Here is a 24,143-nt window from a genome sequence, read left to right on the forward strand (position 1 = left end):
TTGTGGTTTCACTACAATTCACTTCCTTATTAACTCACAGCAGAAATTGTTTGAAGACTGAAATAATTGTGGATAGTGCTATTCTACGTGGCGATCTGATGGAAGCTAAAATAAAAAAAAACATCATCATAAGTAGGTACATGGGAACAGTAGCTCATTAGATTACTACAGCCCCATGTAACCAAGTGGCACGTCGAATCTCTTTCTAAGATCGCCAACGCTTCGAAAACTAGTAAAATGTATGGGAATGACAGATCTTGATCACGTGACCTGTCGATAGCAAATGTCATTCCCATACATTTTTCTAGTTTTCGAAGCGTTAGCCATCATAGAAAGAGAATCAACATTCCACTTGGCTACAGGGACTGGTACATTGTTGAATAAACCTCTGTTATTCTGAATCAGTCAGTGGTCTTAAATTGAAAAGCTTTAATATCTCGGTAAGCTATCCCTCGTAAATTTAGTCATCTTATATAGAATTTATTTGGGATAAGTTTATATAAAATTAAATTATTCGTTTTGACGCAGCAGGTGCTGAAAGCGCTTGCCTAAAAGGTGTTTATTTAAACACTTTATTATAATCACACTAATATTACAGAAGTGTGTAAGTATGGTTGTTCCTCTTTTACGCTGCGGCTACTGAAATTTGGAATAAAAAAAAATATTCTGGATTAACACATATACATACTTTTCATCCAGGAAAAGTCCATGGATAATGTCGTGGGCGTCCGCTAGTTGTAGATATAGGGATATCTAAGGATTTTTTTCCTAAATATGATTAAACTTAACAGAGCCTACAGTTGTCCAAGTAATGAAGTAGCTGTAGAACATTAGATATTCACGTCTATTAGAGGTGTTACATATAGGTAAACGGGTTTGTGAGAGCCGTGAAAGCCCAGATATGACCTCTGCCTCCGATTCCGGAGGACATAGATTCGAACTCGGTCCGGTCCTAAGAACTTAAATATCACGTGTCACAAACGGTGAGGAAGATCATTGTGAGGAAACCTACATACCTGAGAATTTTCTTAATTCTCCAAGTGCCAATTAGGCCAGCGTGGCGGCCTAACCCCTCCCATTCTGATAGAAGACTCGTGCTCATAAGTGGGCTAAATATGGGTTGACAACTACTACTAAACAGGTTTGTATATAACTAAAATTTAATAAATCCGCTGGTTTCGCGAAATCACGCTAAAATTATGCATATAATTAGTAGATGTCTAATACAATGAATTTGTCATTTTCTTCAATCGTATTAAATATGAAAATTTATGTAAGTGTTCAAAATATCTGATATCTTAAGTATATCTTATCAACACTGATTGTAATCTGATTCTGATTTGACGAATCTGTACAATACTTATGGGAATGACAGATCTTGATCACGTGACCTGTCGATAGCAAATGTCATTCCCATACATTTTTCTAGTTTTCGAAGCGTTAGCCATCATAGAAAGAGAATCAACATTCCACTTGGCTACAGGGACTGGTACATTGTTGAATAAACCTCTGTTATTCTGAATCAGTCAGTGGTCTTAAATTGAAAAGCTTTAATATCTCGGTAAGCTATCCCTCGTAAATTTAGTCATCTTATATACGATCCTCAAAGATAAATTGTAGCATAATTTGTTATCATGGTATCTGCTATTATTTTATTTCAGGCGCGTTATCTTTGCTGTGCTTAGGTATTCTGTTTTAATCTGAGAGATAAACCGTTAAATCCAGTAAATAAATTAATTGACTTTTGTTTGTAATGTACAAGAATGTACCTACTTATCTAATTTCAACGCTTATAAATTTCATGGACATATTTATTTTTATTGTTTTTTTATTAATTAAGAAAATACTTGCAACAATCGAATGGGCCGCTACATAGGCATCCACATAGGCATAGCCATGGCCATCTACATTTTATACAGGGTGTCCCGTAATTAATGGTAGATACACGATATCATTATCTATATCTAATTTGAATAGTTTTCCAAAAATCCCTAGGGTGACCAAGTTACATTTTTTTTTCTGATTTTCTATTTTTTTTTCTTGAATCAGTTTTTTCAATGCTGTAGCTGTTGTAATTAAGAGTTTAAAGATCAGATCTTTATTGTATCCATTAATTACGGGACACCTGTATATTGTAAGTTAGTAAGAGTGAATGTGCCTCACAAATGCAGGTTTATTTATACCTTGACTACAAATGTATAAATTAGAGTTTATATTATGAACTAAACTTACATACTTATATGTAATAAACGTATTACTTACTTAGAATGATAAGTATTGTACAGATTCGTCAAATCAGAATCAGATTACAATCAGTGTTGATAAGATATACTTAAGATATCAGATATTTTGAACACTTACATAAATTTTCATATTTAATACGATTGAAGAAAATGACAAATTCATTGTATTAGACATCTACTAATTATATGCATAATTTTAGCGTGATTTCGCGAAACCAGCGGATTTATTAAATTTTAGTTATATACAAACCTGTTTAGTAGTAGTTGTCAACCCATATTTAGCCCACTTATGAGCACGAGTCTTCTATCAGAATGGGAGGGGTTAGGCCGCCACGCTGGCCTAATTGGCACTTGGAGAATTAAGAAAATTCTCAGGTATGTAGGTTTCCTCACAATGATCTTCCTCACCGTTTGTGACACGTGATATTTAAGTTCTTAGGACCGGACCGAGTTCGAATCTATGTCCTCCGGAATCGGAGGCAGAGGTCATATCTGGGCTTTCACGGCTCTCACAAACCCGTTTACCTATATGTAACACCTCTAATAGACGTGAATATCTAATGTTCTACAGCTACTTCATTACTTGGACAACTGTAGGCTCTGTTAAGTTTAATCATATTTAGGAAAAAAATCCTTAGATATCCCTATATCTACAACTAGCGGACGCCCACGACATTATCCATGGACTTTTCCTGGATGAAAAGTATGTATATGTGTTAATCCAGAATATTTTTTTTTATTCCAAATTTCAGTAGCCGCAGCGTAAAAGAGGAACAACCATACTTACACACTTCTGTAATATTAGTGTGATTATAATAAAGTGTTTAAATAAACACCTTTTAGGCAAGCGCTTTCAGCACCTGCTGCGTCAAAACGAATAATTTAATTTTATATAAACTTATCCCAAATAAATTCTGTTTTCTGATTCAATCTATAACTTCTAATAGTATTAAGAGGAGGTTTGCGAGGTTGTAGGGGTAAACTCTGGATCTAATGAACCGATTTTGAAAATTCTTTTACCATTAGAGAGTCACGTTATTTGTGAGTGTCATAGGCTATATTTTATCCTCGCATTCCCATGGGAACGGGAACTACGCGAATGAACCGCGGAGTGTATACTAGTATTTTATATAGAGGAAAACAACGATACTTATCTAAAAATTACATTGTCACGTTTTAGAAATTATTGGTAAAATTAGTATTTCTCGTATCTAGTCACGTTTTGTTCTTAGTGCCTATCTTTCGAGATTATACTTATAATACTCTTTAATTAGCTTTTATTCCTCATATTAAAAAAACGTTAATGATAAAATTTCACGATAAGTCCATTACACATGTTGGAAAACTTTTTTATGAAATATGAATGAGCTTACCGCACTACATACGTTCAGTTTTAACTCGTACGTGTGTAGTATCTGTCAGTTTGAACTGTACAGTATTTTTTTACAATTTTGCTTAGATAAAACCGCAAAACAGCGCATTTAAAACTGAGGGCCTAGTGACAGTTTGATACTGTTACAATCGCGTTAACGTAAACGCGAATTTCTAAGGAATTGAAACAGCGCCATATAGTGGCACTACTGCACAACTGTTTCAATTCCATATAAATTCGCGTTTACGTCAACGCGATAGTAACAGTATGAAAATATTGAGTTTTCAATATGACAATATGAGTCGCGCTACAGACGTTCTGTTCGTTCTTTTCAATATGACTGGAAATTTGCCAGCACCTATTTTATTTGTTACTTTAAAGTAAAATATCCAATGGTCCTGGTTTACATCATGCAACTTATCGAAAAATCAAGATTTAATTAATACTTCGGAAGGAGCTTGCATGAGGTTAGATGAAGTAGAGTATGTTATAGAATAAGTTTCTATACTAAGTTTATTATTCTATAACAGAGTATGAAATGGTGCACTTGTGTATCTTTTATACAAAAAAAATAATTATTACACTCAAAGCTTCATCTACAAAACAAATAAACCATTATTTATAAAAATAGTATCATAATACATTGGTAATTCAATTCAGAATGTTTACCAAAGAACAGATTTTTAAAATCCTATTTACAGCATTGAAAAAACTGATTCAAGATGAAAAAATATTACAAATCTAAAAATAAAATATAACTTGATCACAATGACGATTTTTTCAAAACTAGTCAAATTAGATAGATAATTAGGTGGTTTATCTACACCGTTTGCGTTTTACCCATCAACTACGGGACTATGCCCTCGAAGTTTAATAACTGTTTCATAACCACTATCACGACGAGCTGTAACTGTAAACATTTATAAACACGTTTCAATAATAATGATATTTTTACAAATACTAACGCTAAAGAGCAGAAATTTAATTAAACAAATTAAATGCGTCCATGGATTTTGAGTACCTTCACTTGCCTAGAATATGGCTTTTGTATTGAAGTAGTACCAATCATACGTGTTGGGAATCACGTAGGCAGAAAAGACGTTCTATTTCTAGTTAGAAAAGTCAACGCCAAACGTATCGTACGAGTGGGTGGCGACAACATCATTAAACAACATGAAAATAAAAATCTTGTAAAATTAACGAATGATCTAAGGAGAAAATCTGTAAATATTTAAAAAAAGACTAAGCCAGTGTCGCGTACCTAGGTGACGTACACATTAGAAAATACATAGTTAGCCTTTGCTGTAGCAATATTGTTGTATCCGTAGACAAACATTTGCATCAATTTCCTTTGCAGGGCATTTGTGTGCCCTAACAGCCATTGTTCAGGCCTTAAAAGTGAGGAACCTCCTGACAATACACACAGACTGAATGACTGCCTTCCGTATTCGACCATGCAATAATGGTGGATTATCAGCTGTATTTTTTGACTGCATTCATGTTAAGAACCTTGAAATGTGCACACAAGTGCCAAATGTGGTCATGAATTACATACAGACTGAAATGTGGAAAACAGTTTGACAAATGGGAAATTAGTACGGATAAGCCAAAGTTAGAGGAGGTTAAAAAGATACGAATGCCATCTTCAGGTACAAGTCAATGTGCTTTGTCTTATAGTAAGCAATTGGCTTCTCTGGTCTCTGCGCTCTATCTTAGCACCGCTAGCTTTAATACTGGACGTGTATCTGTCCGTTACTGTGTTGTCATTTGCTTGGCCAGAAATAGTGGGATTCGTTGATGCAGAGTATAAAATTGTAGTATAACAGATCCCTGAGATACGCCAGTATATACAGCCATTAGGGCTAGGCTAGATAACGATACACCAAAGACGACTATAAACAGTTGTTTCTGATAAAACAAGTTTAATTACTAATATGTATAAGAAACCAAATTTAAAATGTCTTATACCTACCTACTAGTAGAAACCAATATCTATTTAGTAATTCTTAATAGAAAATAACGTAATGTCATCCTGGGTAGGTAGGTAAACGTACCTGACTAACATGGATAAACCCACAACAATTAATACTTATTAGTTATTTGACTTTCATAAATCATTCAGTCTTTGGGTTCGTTGTCGATAACACGTTAATACTAACAATAAAAGAATTAATAGATAACTGATGTGGATTGTTATAATTCTGTAATAATATTTCATATATTTTTTTTTAATATCTCACTATCCCATCATAAATTATAGATTTGTTTATACTAGTTACATATTGTTGCTGCACACATTTAATTTTTTAACTTAATTTCTATAAAAATAATGAAAAATATAATGAATGAAATTTGAAAAATTTCTTTAACTAGGAAAGAAATGTAAAATAACTTAGCAATATTACATTAATACAATGTGGATCATAAGGAAAAAAGAATAGATTTTGATAAAGTTTTATACACTGAAAGATTAATTTGATACAGTTCCATACAATAGTAGATTGATTTGATAAAATTCCATTCTGTAAAATATCGATTTCATAAGGATTCATATACGAGTAGTTGAAGACGCCGAAGGGAAAATAAAACTAGAAAGTGATGCTTATTTGTAGAATAACATTATCTAGAAAAATCTGTTTAATGATGATGAACTGTTGGCAACCAGCACTTAAAATTAAAATGTAAATCGATACACATTTTGATAACCTTATGACGAATGTCGCAAAAATTTCGTTTAAATGTTGAACATCCTCATCGTGATCATACTTTCATGTCATGTCATGTGAAATGAGTGCAACAGGCTTCTCCAAAAAAAGAGATACACATTTATCTTACACTCATCCAGTGCCGAAACTAAAGTGTCATGGCTGACAAAATGCCACGGGCCCACGTCTCAAACGGGCCCCCAACCTGGATACTGTGAGCTCAGAACTTCAACATCATCATTATCAGCTGATGGACGTACACTGCTGGACATAGGTCTCTTGCATGGACTTCCAAACAAAACGGTCTCGAGCCGCCAGCATCCAGCGGCTCCCTGCAATCCGCTTGATGTCTTCGGTCCACCTAGTGGGGGGTCGACCAACACTGCGCTTTCCGGTGCGGGGTCACCATTCTAGTCGCTTTGGTTCTTCTGCGGATCTCCTCATTTCTGATTCGATCACGCAGAGATACTCCTAACAAAGCTCGTTCCATCGCCCACGCTGTGACTCTGAGCCTTCTTATGAGGCCCATAGTTAGCGACCAAGTCTCGGAACCATAGATCACTGGCAACACGCACTGTTCGAAGACTTTTGTCTTCAGGCATTGAGGAATTACTAAAAAATGTATTACTTTCTAATTTTAACTGTAGATAAAACAAAACAGACAACCACAATTTTGTTATAAAGTTAGTTATGAGGGTAATTATAATTAATACCTGTATCAGCTGATAACTTTGTATCTCGAGCTTTGTGACGTAGGTGTTTTAGTGCATTTTAGTTTTTAATTAGAGGTGCGTAAGGCCACTGCCTCACTACCCTTGGAAACCATCCCGAGTGCAGTAGTCCGAGGCTGTCCACAGGTTTTTTTTTAAATTAAAAATGACAGAAGAAGATGCTATTAAAAAAGTTATTAAAGAAGATGTTATTGGAAAAGAGTCAAATTCGGCAACTAGGACCAGAGTGCGTTGTTTCTTATATTCTGTGTTATCAAAGTTGTACCAAAAACATTGTTGTAAAGTACTTCATATCATGTTCAATCAACTTTTAGTTCGCTATTGCAGTCTGTTTATTAATTCTATGTTTTGTTTTTTATTGTTCTTCAATTATTTTGCAATATCAGTTTCTTTAAGCACAATTTACCTATATTGTGTTGTTCAATTACTAACAGTTGTTAATTTACCTATAAACATATATTAATTTTAATTAGCTTTTCATCAAGTGAATCACATTTTATATTACATTTTCTTCATAAAATGTATGTGGATATTTTTATTTGTTTGATTTAAATCACAACATTAAAAAATATAAATGTGAACTGTCTCTCACCGATGTTAAAAATAGCTTCAAAAATTCAAAAATTTAAATGTTTTACTACAAAGATCTAATTCAATGCAAAAAATCAATTTTTGTTAAATAAATGAATAAGCCCTGTGCCAGAGATAACTTCATATAAGTATTAAAATGTTTTAAGCTATATGTAGTACCGGCATCTGGATAATACATATCATTTTATGCCAGTAATTTTTCACGATTTTATCAAATTGTGCTTCTGGTTCTAGCAAGTTCAAACAAATAATTGTAAACACTACAAATCATAGTGGTAGTGAAAAATTAAACGTTGCCTATTTAATAAATAATAATACTTTACTTTCAGGTTCCCAGTATTTTCTTAATACCTTTATTGGTTTTCTTCTTATTTTTTGCGTATGTGACTATAAGAATTGAAGATGAGTTACCAAAGCCTATCAAAGAAAGGGATATTGCAAGCGACGTAAGTATTATTCTCTAAAATTATGGGATTGGCAAAATTACTGTAACTTACTTTTATTACTTACTTTCATGTATTTCAGGATTCAAGAACTGGCAGCGAGGAATCTGCAAAAAAATATTTGTACGAAATTCTCGGAGATGGACCGAGGGTAGCCGGCGCAAAATACCATTACACTAAAACTAAAGATCTTAAACAGTTGGTAGATGACATAGCGAGCAAATCTCATCAGCGTATTCACACAGATTGGCAACTTGTCGATGGTGAGAATCAAAACTAAGTGTAAATAATCATTCAATAGAATAAAAGTTTGACATCAATACATTTTATTACTTAATCGATACTAAGATAATAAGAATACCTTTTAATTATTTTGGCTGTTTGTCCGGGCTCATCTAGAATTTTACCTGAATGGTGCACTTATGAGTACTAAATTAAGCATTCAAGAAATTAACTAAATCTAGCATTCAATTATAATTTAACATTTGATTATTGTAATATAATTATTTTTTTGCAGGAAACTTTTGGATTGCTTTCGGTACTCCCATCGTGCAAGCTTACCAAAACTTGTCCAATATAATCGCAGTATTGGAAGGTGAAAGTGGATTTAACCCTGACGGGACTACTGGAACTTCAATTCTTGTTAACGCCCATTATGATTCTGTACCTTTTTCTACGGGTATGATAAATTCTATTAATTATCAAATTTCCTATTTGTTTACTAAAACGGAAAATAGTTGAGATAGGGTAAAAGACAAGGAAGAAAAACCGCATTTCTTGATGTAACTAACTTAATAGTATATTAGCAGGCTTACAGTTTTGCCAATATCGAATTAACGCCTTTAGCTTTATTGCTATGGGAGTTATATCGGATAAAATGTTACATACTCGTAGAAGTATATTTACATTATATCATTTATTAATAGAAAACATTATGTTTTCAGGTGCCTCTGATGATGGTCTGTTTTGTGGTGCTATGGTCGAAACATTGGAAAAGCTGTCCCGTAGGAGAAGGAAGTTTAGACACAATATAATATTCCTTATTAACGGCGCCGAAGAAAATGCTTTACAGGTGACTTTCGACATCAAATATAAACACTATTACTTAGTACCGTAACCATAAGCTGCCAGTCCACCGAAGCGGAGCGAGGCAGACGAGCCGAGAAACGGAGAAATATTAACCAATAGGATTGCACAAAATCTCCGCTCCTTCTCTTAAGTAGACAGGGACTTGCGAGCTAGTTTTAAAAATTCTTATAAAACGGGTAAGCGAAGCGGGGAAGAATCACGTGCGGGGAAGAGTTAAAGATAGTCAGCATTCCGCTTCGCATTACTATCTCACATCGCTCCGCAGCCTCGCTCCGCAGGACTTTGGACAGACACAGTACGCAACTCCGCTCCGCGTTACTCCGTTTCTCCGCTATGCTCCCTCGCTCTGCTTTGGTGGACAGGCAGTCTTAAGGCACTCGTTTTACTATGACCATAATCTAGACAGTGCTAAGTAATTCTTAATAAATTATAATTACTATGAATTTTTAGGCAAGTCACGGGTTTTTGAGCCATCCGTGGGCGAAAAATATTATTGGTGTAGTCAACTTGGACTCCGCAGGCAAGAACGGGAGGCCCAGTGTTTTCCAGGTAAAATGAAATCATTCTGCAATATGAATTCATACTTTCATTTTGAAATGCCTTTGATATAAGATACGACTCTTGTCGCTAAACCTATATATACCTATATCCATGGATGGAACTTTTTTATATGATAAAAAAATCGTGGCAAAAGCGTAATTTAACAACAAAACTTTTATAGGTAACAGACCCCAGATTACTAGATGTGTACAAGAAAACAATTGGAAGACCCATAGCACAAGGTTTAGGAGAGTTTTTGTTCACCTACGGCATTATTCCATCTGATACTGACTTCCGGATATGGAGAGATTATGGAAAAATCAATGGTAAGACTATTCTCAAATTCTCAAATTTTTTTTTTTTTATTCATTACAAGTTAGCCCTTGACTACAATCTCACCTGATGGTAAGTGGTGGTGTAATCTAAGATGGAAGCGTGCTAACTTATTAGGAGGAGGATGAAAATCCACACTCCTTTCGGTTTCTACACGACATCGTACGGGAACGCTAAATCGCTTGGCGGTACGTTTTTGTCGGTAGGGTGGTAACTAGCCACGGCCTCCCACCAGCTAGACCTGGACCAATTAAGAAAACTTCAATCGGCCCAGCCGGGGATCGAACCCAGGACCTCCGTCATTAAATCCACCGCGCTTACCACTGCGCCACGAAGGCCGTCAAAATATACCAATGGATTGCTTTTTAAACAGTTTTTAATATGAATTTTTCCTCAAATATTTTTTAGGCCTGGACATAGCCTTCGTGAAGTGGGGTAACACTTACCACACCCGAAACGATAGACCAGATTTAATAAAAGAAGGTGTTATACAGAATTCAGTAGACTTACTCATAAGCCTTGTCTCGCAGTTGGCTGAAGAGGAGGATATAGTGAAACAGGTATTTGAAAAACTATTACTACTTGATCATCAGTATTTGTTATTATGAATTTGCATGAGAATGGAGCAATTTTTTTTATCTTAGATTTCATAGGAAGTAGTGGAGTAGTGCAGACTAATTTCGAAGAGGGAAATACGGTAGAACAAATACTTATATAAAAGAGACATACAAGCCCCTTTTAAATAAGTATTTGTTTTACCTAATAAATCTAAGTAGACTTTCTACCATGATTGGCCGTAAGCATATGCCGATTAGTATGCTTTCTTTAGTCATATCTCTAAATGTACAAAATAATACATCACAGTTACCAAATAAAAAGGTATCTAATATACCTTTTTTACCTATATTGTGTTATAGTGATCTTATTATTATCATCATTCTGCATATTTATTGGACGGTAGCAGTCTAGGAAAGTAACTATGTCAAAACCGCCCTTTTCAGTGCGGACCCTTGCGCTAAGGCCCATTTCGCTCTTGCCTAGCTACGCCACTGCAAGAAAACCTTGAAGAAGCACTTAACAGTTAAAAAAAAAAAAATGGCCCTAATAAAATTGCCTATCTGGCTGACAAAATTTCAGTATTTTTATATCGCAAAGTTCTGGCCATCATGTGGTCTTCATTAAATAAAATTTAATCAAGCTACTTAAAAAAAATATTAATATTATTTTCAAGTAGCTTGTTTGACAGACTTGTTTGTTTTAATATAAATAAAAAAATTCTAAAGAACATAACATGAAAGTAGAGACAATATTGTAATATCTAATGGAGTATTTCCATTGAAATTTTTCCAGCAACCAGCATCGACTGTGGTATACTTTGACGTTCTGGGCTTTTTCCTCGTCTCATACACCAGAGAATTCGCGGCTACTGTGGACATGGTGGTGGGAGTGATGGGAGTTTTGAGTGTAGTTTACTTCCTGGCGCTCTTCGGTTTCAGTAAGTCAAAGTTTCAGTCAGTTTCCTTTGTTTTGATTTCGATTGTGAGAAACAAGTGTGCAAAGAGCTTTGCCAAGCATTTAGCAAAAGTATGTCGACGATTTCAAAATCAACGTAATGAGGAAAAATGTACTACCACGTTGCTTCAATACTAACTGTCCCAGCGAGTGTCAAAGACTGTCATTAAAATGTTCAAATTATTGAAGTTATAATGTAGCGATGGCATGATATTCATAAATATCTACCTCTTTGATAGGAACTATACGTTTTTGATTTGATCAACCCATAATCGGCTCACTGCTGAGCTCGAGTCTCCTCTCAGAATGAAAGGGGTTATGCAGGTTTCCTCACGATGTTTTTCCTTCACCGTTAGAGATATGTGATATTTAATTTCTTAAAACGCACACAACTGAAAAGTTGGAGGTGCGTGCCCCGATCCGGATTCGAACCCACACCCTCCGGAATCGGAGGCAGAGGTCGTATCCACTGTACTATCACGGCTGAACTATATTTCTCAAAACATGCGGAAATTTTACTTAATTAAAATTATTTGTCCACAGAGCGGGAAACGTTCATAGAGTTGATTTGGTCGACAGTCAGTCATGTGATCTGCTTGGTGTCAGGACTCGCAGTAGTGGTTGCTTTGACACTTCTAATGCTCAACACAACACAACAAATGAGGTGAGTGTGCCTTGCTCTTCATGTCTCTGGAAACCATAAGAACTGCTTAGCCTCCATACTCCGCCGTTAAGGTCTAGACCACAAAAACGTTCGAATACCACCCGTTAGGGAAAAGACTATTAAAGGGTGTTTTTATTAAAGATGTAATTTTATCACACTAATATTATAAAGGCGAGAGTTTGTGTGCAAGTGTGTAAGTGTGTAAGTATGTTTGTTCCTCTTTTACGCTGCGGCTACTGAAGCGATTTGGCTGAAATTTGGAATGGAAATAGATTTTACTCTGGATTAACACTTAGGCTACTTTTCATTACGGATTTGTGAAAAACTGATTTCCATACGGACGTAGTCGCGGGCGTCCACTAGTTTCATAATAAATAAAAACACAATTGATATAAACTCATTATTTTAGAGGTCTTGTACTGAACTATTTAAACCGATTTTAAAAAATATAGATAGTATTAATTGCCTTTTCTCCTATTTTTACCATCATGTACGTAATTAATTCTCTTCTTCAGTCAAATCAGATTCCATCGATGGTATTTTCGTTATTCAGATACCTATCAAATTTTTTTTCAGGCTCGATTTTAGTATGTATTTCGGTGGCAGTTTGTTTTTCTTTGGAATACTAAATCTTAGTTACTATGCTTACTGCTTACTTACCCAAGTAATTAATATAACCTATTGTTAACTCTTACAGATATATGTCAGCGCACTGGCTGGTAGTGCCGTTCTACTGGTTGCCGTACCTCGTGATATCGGTCGGGGTGTCCCATGCGATTGACAGTTGGAGAACATCGAAGGTAAAATATTATAAACTATACTAAATGGGGTGTTTTTATACAATTTTTACCAGCAATACGATCAACGCGAAGATTTTGAAAAATCTTCAACCTTTCATTTTGAAAATTTTTTACGTATTTTGCCTCGACAATAACTGGGTGAATCGGTACATGAACATTAAACACGATCTTATGTACATTTTTAGGCCCACTTGTTAACCGACTTCAAAAAAGGTGGTTATGAATTCGACGCGCATTTTGTTTTTATATTTTTACCTCATAACTTTGTCATTTATTAACCAATTTAATTTTTTTTTTAAAAGAGTATATTTTTAGATTAGTCCCGTGAAATTTCACTAAAATCGCTTCAGTAGTTTTGTGATAAAAATCATAATTACTGAAATACGTGAACGAAATTGCACATACATAAATAGCTTCGGGGAGATCAAATCACCTTGTAGCACACCTCGCTGCAGTTGGATTGGCCTCGTAGTCTGATCTTGTATACGGACTGACATAGTGGTGTATTTGTATATTCAATTCTGCATCTCTGTAAAGACCCTAATGCAACCCAGGTATCCACCGAATCAAAGGCTTCCTCATAGTCCACAATCGCTAAGCGAAGTGGCTGGTTATATTCTTTGTCTTTTGTATAACCTGCCCCAACAATAAAATATTCTTAATTTCAGACAGACTATGACCGTCCAATCAGAACAGCGCAAGCTATGGCCACAAACCGCCTTATAATGGCGTTGGTGCTTTTGTTGACATGTTGCGCCGAGGAGACGGCCAACATCAGATATTTGTTAGCTATTCCTCTGTTTGCGATGTCCATCGGAGGAGTCATAACCACTTCTGTAGCCAGATGCAGGTGTCTAAGTGGTGAGTGATTATTTTTCAGAGACAAGTTAGACCTTGAGTACGATCACACCTGATGTTGAGCGATGATGCAGTATAAGATTGTGTAGTGGGCTAACTTGGAAGAGGTACAAGTTTATTCTACTCATACCTCTGACGCGGCATCCTACCCTCTTCTCTTTTCTACGCGACAGGCATCCTACTGGAACGCTAAATGGCTTGGATACCGCCACCGACGTTTCGTCTTTGAGGGTGGCGGTGGCAACTTAAGTGGTAAAAATTAGCGAAGCAAGGAATTTAGCGTTCCGGTACGTTGCTGCGTAGGATCTATCAGAGGTACGGGTTGAATAAACTTGTACATCTTCCAAGTAAACCCGCTTCCATCTTACAATGGAATTCATAGGCGTTGCAGAGGCACTCTCAATGGACCAATCACCCGCTGAGTGTTCAAATCTCAAACGTATAGAGTTTAAATTTGACAATCAGCGGGTGAACGATCCCCTGGGGGCACCCCCACAACGTCTTTGAATTCCACTGTTAAACTGTATATCTAAGAGGGCTTACTTGTAAGTTAGACAGCAATGACCTGAGTTATTAGCATGAGCAGAATTATTTAAGAAATCCGATTGTTAACTTTTCAGCATGGCAAGTCCTTATACTAGAAGTAGTCCTGCACCTGCCAGCCACCATGTTCGCCTTCTCCCTGGCCACTCGCCTCAACTGCCTCGCCATACCTATAATGGGCCGCTCAGCATCCGATACTCCAGATCTCATCATCGCTGGTTTTAACGCCGTTCTGGTTATTTACGTTGCATCTACTGTCGTAAGTGTTATTGATTAGAACTACTTTAACCCAAAAATGGTGAAACGATATAGGTAAATACCTAGGTACCACTTAGCGATACGTTTGATGATTGATGTAGCCTTTTTATGAGGGAAAGTCCTTCAAGATTTGAGACACACTCCAGTCTTAACACCTATAGACGACATGATATATCATCGCGCCAAGGAGGCGTTTTCTATTGTCAATACTAAGACAGGATACTCTTGACTTGTATCATCTCTGGAGATTGTCTAGTACAATTTGTATAGAATTTGGTGGAACGGCGCAATACATAAACTTTTTATTTTTTTTTTCAGTCTGGAATTGAACTACTATTCTCACGCAAAGGACTGACGACGGTGTTGGGCGTCGTGTTCGTCGTGTCTGTCGGTATCATATTCTACCCCTTCGCGCCTTACCACGGTGACGTCACGCAGAGGCACTACTTTGTTGTAAGTTAACTCATTTTATTTACATACTAGAGGACGCCCGCAAAATTTCATACGTACTTAACGAGTAAAATTCACGAGTGAATCATGTATTTTTTGAGGACAAAAGTAGCCTATATTTTGCTCCATAACCTCCTCTAACTTCCAGTGATAGTTCCACTAAAACCATTTAGCCGTTCTAGAGATGAGCCTGGACAAACAAAAAAGACAGAAAGACAGACAAAAATTAAAAAAAGCTTGATTATGTTTTAGTATCGTGTAAATAGTAGTAGTTCCCTGGCCAAACTTTCATGATCCACACAATCGATCGATAACTTTAGCAAGTTGTGCTCCGTGTCTGCGACTACTAAGATTAAGAAGATAAGATTCTTGAGTATTTAGCATACAAAAATATCTTTCCTTAGTATTGCTACGCTATACATACCAGGTACCTACTCTATTGATTTATAAATACTAAAAGCAGTAATATGAAAACTTACGTTATGTACATACTTGTATTTACTATATGTATTTTTATATAATGATTTATTTATTTTGCTATCATCCGCGAAAATTCGGCGAACCCATGCGACAACGTCACCCAGGTCCGACAAAATACTCTCGGACCTGGGTGACGTTGTCGCATGGGTTCGCCGAATTTTCGCGGATGATAGCAAAATAAATAAATCATTATATAATCATGATGAACTTCTGCAAAGTAACGCCTGCTTCTATCCAATATATGTATTTTTGTTTCAGCATTCCCAAGTAACAACCTATAACCGAAATCGTGCGCCTGTAGAACGATTTGCAGGAACCGCCATAGTTAAAATGGACGCCAACAACATACAATCAGCTTTGACAGCAATCCAAACCAGTCCCCTCTTCATAAACGATAGACACCATGTATCATGGGATGGCATGGATAGACACATCAATAAAGGATTAAATATCAGAGCAAGTGATTTAAAAATAATAGATCAAGAGTGTGATGACTACCTTTATTGCAACTTACCCTTGTTCAGGCCCGGTTTTAGCAGATTAAAGTAAGTACAAATACTTATTATTATTATCGGTATCAATCCATTTTCGGCTCACTGCAGAACTCGAGTCTCCTCTCAGAGTGAGAGCGGTTAGGGAAATAGTCCACCACGCTGGCCCAATGCGGATTGGCAGACTTAAATTGAAAATGTAAATGCTTTAAAAAATACGACAAATTAGATTAATTTATAATTCCGGACACAGTATAGGTATACGATTGATCATTCTAAGTAAAAATGGGGAATTTTCAAAATTATTGATTTTAATTTTCTGTATATTTTAGGAGAGGCAGTGTTTTTATTAAAATGAGTCCTCCGGCATTTTTCCCGCACTCGTTGGTTCTGAACAGGCGCTTATGCAATGGTAATCAATGCAGATTGCACTTCACAATGCGTGGTAAGTTATTTGTTTGGTAAAAACATAAAATTATCCCTCGTCTGTAAATATAAGTCTCAGTAGCCGTACTTACATTTAATTCTAAGTAAAACGGTCTTACGACAACTTAAAGAGCTGAATTAATAAATTAATAATGCTGATATGAACGAAAAAGCCTTAACCACATTCCATCTGATCGCCGTGGATGCAACCCCAGGAAAACTTGGCAAGAGTAGATATACCATTAGATGTTCGAACGCATCTTGAAGAAACGGATTTCTTGCGTCTTTCAGAATTGTAGTTAGACACAACCTAACACCTGACTAATGAGACATTTTTCCCGGGTCTCGAATTTTAATATTTTCCAACTGGGAAAGACCGGGTTACAAAGTTTATTTGAAATATTTGCAGGTAACGCACACAACCTAATTTCAATATGGCCAGTAAGAGGTGTCCAGCTAACTGAGTGGTCCTTTAATGGTCCTGTCAAAGATTCGGGAGTGGTGCAAGGCAGAGCCGTATACACGGTTGTACATTCCACCGCCACATATTCTGAGAACTTTGCGCCTTTTGAATTCTGGGTGACCTTAGAAGTAAGTATGAAGGATATAACATCAGCTTATTTAAATAGCTCACTAACAAAGGCAAGCCTCATTCCAAATAGGAGAGTATATTTGTAGCTACCATGCTGTTCCAATGTTGGTTGGTGGGCGATGATAATGTTAATGACGATCTCTATAAATAGGATGTTAATGATTTTATTAATGACCGGGACTTGAATCCTGTAGGATCTCTCTGAAGCCCTGTAAATGATAGTCATTGAAACAACAAAGCAAAATGGCCGTATTTCCGTTAAAAAGGTGAAATTCTGGACAATTAACCATTAATTCCCTACATCTCAAATTGACAGATTCATCAAAGGGCTAGTAGCTAGTGTGATCTGAAATGATATAGAATGGCTTAGTATAATTGGTGTTAAAAGAATCCGTTGTTCTTCAGGCACCACCATCGCTCCAGTCTGGTGTTATTGTGGAAGTCTCTCACCACGCGCACAAAGCTTTCCATCCTGAAGACTTCACCGAAGAGTACCGGCAACTCCTCGCCATCATGCCCGACTATATGAACGTAGCCACCTTCCTCAGTTTCAGAGATAACTACGTGTTTTAATAACTGTCTTCAATTATTACTTTTATCACGATTTTTTAATGTAACATTTCAAAACTGATACAAATTCTTCTCTGTAATACTTTGTAGCATTTAATATTGATATTTAACCATTATTTAACAGTGATTTGTAGTAGATCTTACGTTTTTGTTTTTTTAATTGTTTCATTATCATTGCTTTGCAATTCAGATTCTACTGTTACCTCCTACTTAATATTAATGAAGTATGAGTAGGTATAGCTAAAATCAGGAAAATGCAAGACTTGTTTATTCACACATAATACGTACGAAGCTTCATAAACACAACTAATTAGCATTTGTTATAACATCTATTTATGTTCATAATTTGTTAACTATGAAGTTTGTGATTTGTGTTTATTTTACATAGTACTTACTTACCCACTTAATTAAGTAAAAATACACATATTGCGTGTTTAGTTCATCTTATTTTTTTATAAGTATGTGTTTTATTTCCCCTTCCTTTTAATTAGTAGATTGTGTTAATAGTACAGTTTCTTCTTATTTGAATGCCTCTTCGACTACCGAAGGCTAGCTGTTGTATAGAGACTTCCTTATTTTCGTAAGGTGAAATAATTGGGCTAATTGGCATTAAGACTAGATTTGAATATATTGATTTATAGGAGACATTCGGAATAATAAGGTTACTAATAAGTAATAATTAATACATAAAAACAAAGATTGTTGGGATATTTCCAAAATAAATGAGTTTATAAAGTACCCAAATCAATCAAAAAATCTTTTAACGTAGTTAGATGAAAAAATCCGGTCAAGTGCGTGTCCTGACATGCGCAGTCTAGGATTCCGTAGATTAAATGAGCACTTTATATGAGATGGACGCTATGAGATAGATGAGAAAAAAATCATCCTCACTTTACATGTAGGGAAGGAACCCCAAAAATGTTTCTATTTTATATCCTGTTTCTTTTGTAAAAGTACCAGGATATCTGCGATCGTAACTTTCGGAGCTATATAGATTTAAAGGATCATATTTGCGCCACTGCCACGGATCCCTGAAAAACGCTCCATACAAAATGGCACGAATTAGTGACCTCGTAGATCATAATGATCGTTAGATTTGTATGGGCGGTCAAACAATATTACAAATATCTTTGTTATTTGTGTGTTTATGTTTATGGTTCATTTATTAGAAATATCACGTTTAATGTAAGGAAGCAAAAATTGTATAAATTTTCATCTAATTACCTACGTTAAAAGATTTTTAATAGATTTAGAAAATTTTATAATGTTATGTTTTTTGCAAACATTCAGACAATCTTTGCTTTTTAACCGACTTAAAAAAAAGGAGGAGATTTTCAATTCAAAGCGTATGTTTTTTTAATGTTTGTTACCTCTTAACTACGTCATTTCTTTACTAATTTTGAAAATTTTCATCCAGACTGGTCCCATTTAATTTTCATGATTTTCAAGTTTCAGCCGGTTCAGTAATTTTGTGTTTAAATGAAAATAACGAAATTGCCCGTACTGTGCGCTTTCGTTCACTATGCTAGGGCTCACTAAAAACAGAAAAATAAAATCTTCATTCATTCTGAGAGGAGACTCGAGCTCAGCAGTGAGCCGAATATGGGTTGATAACGACGACGACGTAATCATCCAGTTTTAGGATTTAAAGAAAGTACTTTCCCGTGGTACCAATTTTAAGTGTCAAGATTATACAATATTTAATATTGGATTTTAAAAATGACAATTTTTTAATTAATATTAAAAAGTAGTTATTTCCATTAATGTAGATCGCCATTCTTATGATTTTTTAATTAATTATTTCTTTTACAATTGTTCATGTGCGGGTATGAAATATTTGCACAGTTTTTTAAACGTCAAAACTAGTTGAATGAGATATTACACGTATTTTTGTTATCAGTAATTAACATGGTTTGGAATGTATCAATCGGACTATTAAGTATCAATGATTTCTATCATGGAGGTATACATTTCTATCTAATCATAAAATACGATTAAATTACAGCTGTCATTAGATATATACCTATGACACTCTACTGTGCCTATGACTAGAAATCCACCCAAATATCTAATTATACCTATGGTGTTTGTTTTTATAAAAAAATATAATATATAAATTTAATATACAGGTAGACTCTCACACTTTGATTATTATGTTTTAAACAAAATTTGTTTGAGCTTCGTTCGTACTTGCGATACCCACTCTCGCTTAAGCCAAAGTAAAGATATTTACTGTGCTTAAGCTTAGTTACTTATAAAAAAAATAAATAAAATAAGCCTTTATTACTGCTGGTATTTAAGATTTACATTTTAAAGTATATACATAATTCTTATTAATTAGCAGCTTGTCCTTCGACATAGGCCTCCCCTAACGATCTCCACTTTTCTCTGTCCTTCGCCATTCTCATCCATTCAGGACCGGCGACCTTTTTAAAATCATCCTCCCAACGTTTCACCTGTCTTCCTTTATTCCTTTAGTTACTTACCACCTGTATAAATAATGCATATATCTGCAAAGAAATAAATTGATTGATTGATTGATTGAGTGATTGATTGATTAGTTTACAAGCATGACACAAACCGTTCACTGCTCCTGCACCTGAAAACTGATATAGTAAACTGACATCTGTTATGGGTTTTAAGGGAGACACCAGCAGAAGACACCAGCAGATGAATATCCAATGTCAGGCAAAAGGTTTTTTAAGGGACTTCAAAACACCACGGTCCTAAGCCGCCTTTGACTTTGTTGACTTGCGGCTACCTACGGCTAAGGCTACCAGTACACCGAAGCGGAGCGAGGAAGCGGAGCTGAGAAACGAAGAAATATTAACCAATAGGATTGCACAAAATTTCCACTCCTCTTAAGTGGCAAGGGATTTGCGAGCTAGTTTAAAAAATAATATAAAACCAGTAAGCGGAATGGGGTTAAATAAATTAAATTTAACATTTATTTATTTAACATAGTCTGCAACTCCGCTCCCCATTAGTCCGTTTCTCCGCTACGCGCCCTCGCTCCGCTCTGGTGGACAAGCAGCCTAAGCCTTTAGGTAACAACCATACAAAATTCTCTTTTGAATTCACGAATACAATAAATACTATTATTATTAGTTTGGTGGTAGTAATTAATAACAATGATCCACAGAATCTAGTGACTTTATTCTGCACGCAACACAAAACAGGATAACATACTCGCATAGCAATGCATTGCTCTACTGGGACCGAACGATTATCACTGACAGGTATATTGTTGCCAATAGATGATATAGTGCTAGTCGATCGATCAGTGCATCGTACAACAATTGTTGATATTACTGTTCCACATGACGACAATCTGGTTAAAGTCGAAAAGGAAAAAGTATTAAAATACTTGGACCTTGCTCACTAGATTACCGGCACAACACAACAACTATAATTGTTCCGTTGTTGTTTCAGTCAATGGTCTTATAGCGAAAAGCTTCGACCAACATCTTAAGGAGCTTTCACTTAACTGCTGGATCAAGTGTCCCATACAGAAGGCAGTGATTCTTCAGACAGCGCGTATTGTGAGGAGGTTCCTCACTCTGGAGCCCTGACTGCCAGTTGCTTGGACTCTCAAATGTCCCGCAGCTGGAGGGTTTTTTTTCATAAATTTTTAATAGTTTTTATATTAATATTATTAAAAAAACAAATAAAGATATGAGAGAAAATAAAACTATACTAATAAAATAAATTGTTAAACCTGAATTTTTTAACTAGAAACAACAGCGGCTGGCGATTTGTTACCGGCCACAGAACTCGTGACAAAGTTACTATTTGTGAGTCTACTACCGTTCAAGCCTGACTGGACTTGAGTTTTCAAAATTGCTTGAATAAAAACCTATATAAATCAAAAGAATTTGAATATAAAGAATGTACACACGTATTACTCAATATTGATAATTTAGTCACAAAGGTTAATTTAACTATCTATAATCCCCTCTATTAAGTGTGGATTATTTTAGAATTAATATCTATAAATGTGTTATCGAATATTTTAATACCAATGTGGTAAACACCAAGGTGTTATCCAACGACAAGGTGATAATCTCTAAATTATTTTTGTTTCAGTTAGGTACCCATATTCGGCTCGAGTCTCCTCTCAGAATGAGAGGGATAAGCCAATAGTCCACCACGCTGGCCCAATGCGGATTGCAGACTTCACACACGCAGAGAATTAAGATAATTCTCTGGTATGCAGGTTTCCTCACGATGTTTTCCTTCACCGATTGAGACACGTGATATCCAATTTTTAGGTCTACGTTTGTACACCTAATAGATTAGATACATTCACAGAAATGGGTATCGCAAAATCGCAAAAGACATTCGAACTTCTAAGTAGTAAGTCCGCGCAAAGTAGACACCATAACGTTTGACATCCTGAATTATAGAATGAAAACTATTACTAGGTATACAGTTAACAGTTATTTATTTTATTATTCAATATAACTATAATATACCTAATTAAATACCTACTTGATGTAGGTATTTAATTAGGTACTTTAGGTAGGTAATTAGATAGGTAAAAATATATACGGTCGAATTGAGAAACCTCCTCCTTTTTTTGAAGTCGGTTAAAAAAGTCTATAATTACGGAAATACATGTTTATATAATAGCACACAATTATTATATGACACAAACGTACTGCATAATAGGTATAGGATGTTTATTGTTTACCTAGTAAAGGAGTCCAATATAAGATTCAGAACTTACTCGAGCGCGGCAGAGGTATTTTACATGTTGATAATACTACCAAGTACGAGCCCTTAATAGAAGAAGAAAGTACGTAAAAATAGTTGCCTCTATTTCGATAGAAATAATACCAAAATAACAAAAATTATACATAATAAGTAACGAAAAAATATATATCCATGTAATTTGCCAATTTCCGTTAGACGAAGTAATGAAAATAGCCTTGAAAATCTGTAAACGCTTTCCCAACCACTGAAAGCGGAAACATTAACTATAGGTTTACAGATTAATTCTTCATATTATCCTATTAGCCAATAAGTATTCATGGCGCTCTAGTAAATCCTCATTTATCACCATGGACTCTCATACCACACAGAAAACTACTGGCGTGGGATTTAACGTGACACTTATAACATGATGTAATGTAAGCACATTTACAGGTAGCAATGTGATGAACGAATTCGTTTGTGAATAATTGAACAAATGTAAATAATAGTGAGAATAATAATTAAAATTTTTTGTTTTATCCATAAAAAGTTGTGATTAATAGTGTTGTACTGCATGCTGTTTTATGGAAAATTGTATAATTATACACTTCAATATTATGGTACTCGTCATCGTGGATTTCAGTTTTTCACAAATCTCGCTTGAGCCATGGATTTTTCCACTATGTTAAACCAGACTATAATCTATCTTTACTTCAAATTCGTAAAAGAGTAACAAACATTCATACCATCAAAATCACCATGTTTTCGTGAATCTCGGGAATCCGATTAGATTTTTTCGGGATAAAAGTAGTAGTAAATGTGTTAATCCAGAGAAAAATCAATTTTCATTCCATTTCAGCCAAATCGCTTCAGTAGCAGCGGCGTTAAAGAGTAACCATCCAAACAAACACTTTTAATATTTTAATATTAGTAGGATAGGATAACTGTGTATTCTTACAATCTGCAAATAAAGAAATTGTATTGAATTGAAAGTTGGTATGAAATACTTATACCTACTAACATAATATAGCGATAAGAACGCCTTTGTGCATATTTCAACCTACTTATTTTGTTACTAGATGAATATTGTTTTATAATTTTTTTTATGTGCAATAAAGAATATATCTATCTATCTATAATATATCGTCGTCGTCGTCGTCATCAACCCATATTCGGCTCACTGCTGAGCTTGAGTCTCCTCTCAGAAAGAGAGGGGTAAGGCCAATAGTCCACCACGCTGGCCCAATGCGGATTGGCAGACTTCACACACGCAGAGAATTAAGATAATTCTCTGGTATGCAGGTTTACTCACGATGTTTTCCTTCACCGTTTGAGACACGTGATATTTAATTTCTTATAATGCACACAACTGAAAAGTTGGAGGTTCATGCCCCGGAATATAATATGTCTAGTATATATAATAGACTAATTAAATATTATTTAATATTGCACTCTACTTACCGTTACCATTGTATGATAACAGAATAATGACACCCAAAAGTTATCATACGTGTGTCTGATAAAAACTAATAGTTAATTATAGAAGTTCGATTCAGTTTAATTATAATTACTTATTTATATTAACACGCTTTCACGGTGATGCAATGGCGGAAATCTGACAGTGAACGTAATATTGTGATAAACATCCGATAAGAAACACACGATAGATATTAACATAAATATAAAGTATATGATAGTTCAGTTGTTATCACTTCACAATACACAGCCGTAAGAAAGTACACATCCTTTCATTTGTG

The 24,143-nt window shown here is 35.3% G+C and overlaps 1 protein-coding gene across 1 annotated transcript; it reads left to right on the plus strand.

Annotated features, from left to right (window-relative positions):
* Positions 1–7,146: 7,146 nt before the first annotated feature.
* On the plus strand, positions 7,147–18,129 carry LOC112054085 (endoplasmic reticulum metallopeptidase 1-like). The gene is made up of 18 exons (XM_024093742.2): positions 7,147–7,277; positions 7,972–8,088; positions 8,168–8,348; positions 8,603–8,764; positions 9,030–9,157; positions 9,625–9,723; positions 9,896–10,040; positions 10,456–10,607; positions 11,398–11,542; positions 12,103–12,223; positions 12,921–13,023; positions 13,692–13,884; positions 14,502–14,683; positions 15,001–15,135; positions 15,871–16,157; positions 16,436–16,548; positions 16,939–17,120; positions 17,527–18,129. The coding sequence occupies exons 1-18, from the start codon at positions 7,197–7,199 to the stop codon at positions 17,692–17,694; spliced, it is 2,694 nt and encodes an 897-aa protein (XP_023949510.2). The 5' UTR covers positions 7,147–7,196; the 3' UTR covers positions 17,695–18,129.
* The last annotated feature ends 6,014 nt before the right edge of the window (positions 18,130–24,143 follow it).

This window comes from Bicyclus anynana, chromosome 2 (genome assembly GCF_947172395.1).
Source record: "Bicyclus anynana chromosome 2, ilBicAnyn1.1, whole genome shotgun sequence".
NCBI lineage: Eukaryota > Metazoa > Arthropoda > Insecta > Lepidoptera > Nymphalidae > Bicyclus > Bicyclus anynana.

Excerpts from the sequence above, each read along its gene's own strand:
- LOC112054085 (XM_024093742.2), top strand. The coding sequence starts at position 7,197 with ATGACAGAAGAAGATGCTATTAAAAAAGTTATTAAAGAAGATGTTATT. Across the intron at positions 8,765-9,029 it reads TTCTGTACCTTTTTCTACGG|GTGCCTCTGATGATGGTCTG; the intron begins GTATGATAAATT and ends TTATGTTTTCAG. Across the intron at positions 11,543-12,102 it reads CCTGGCGCTCTTCGGTTTCA|AGCGGGAAACGTTCATAGAG; the intron begins GTAAGTCAAAGT and ends ATTTGTCCACAG.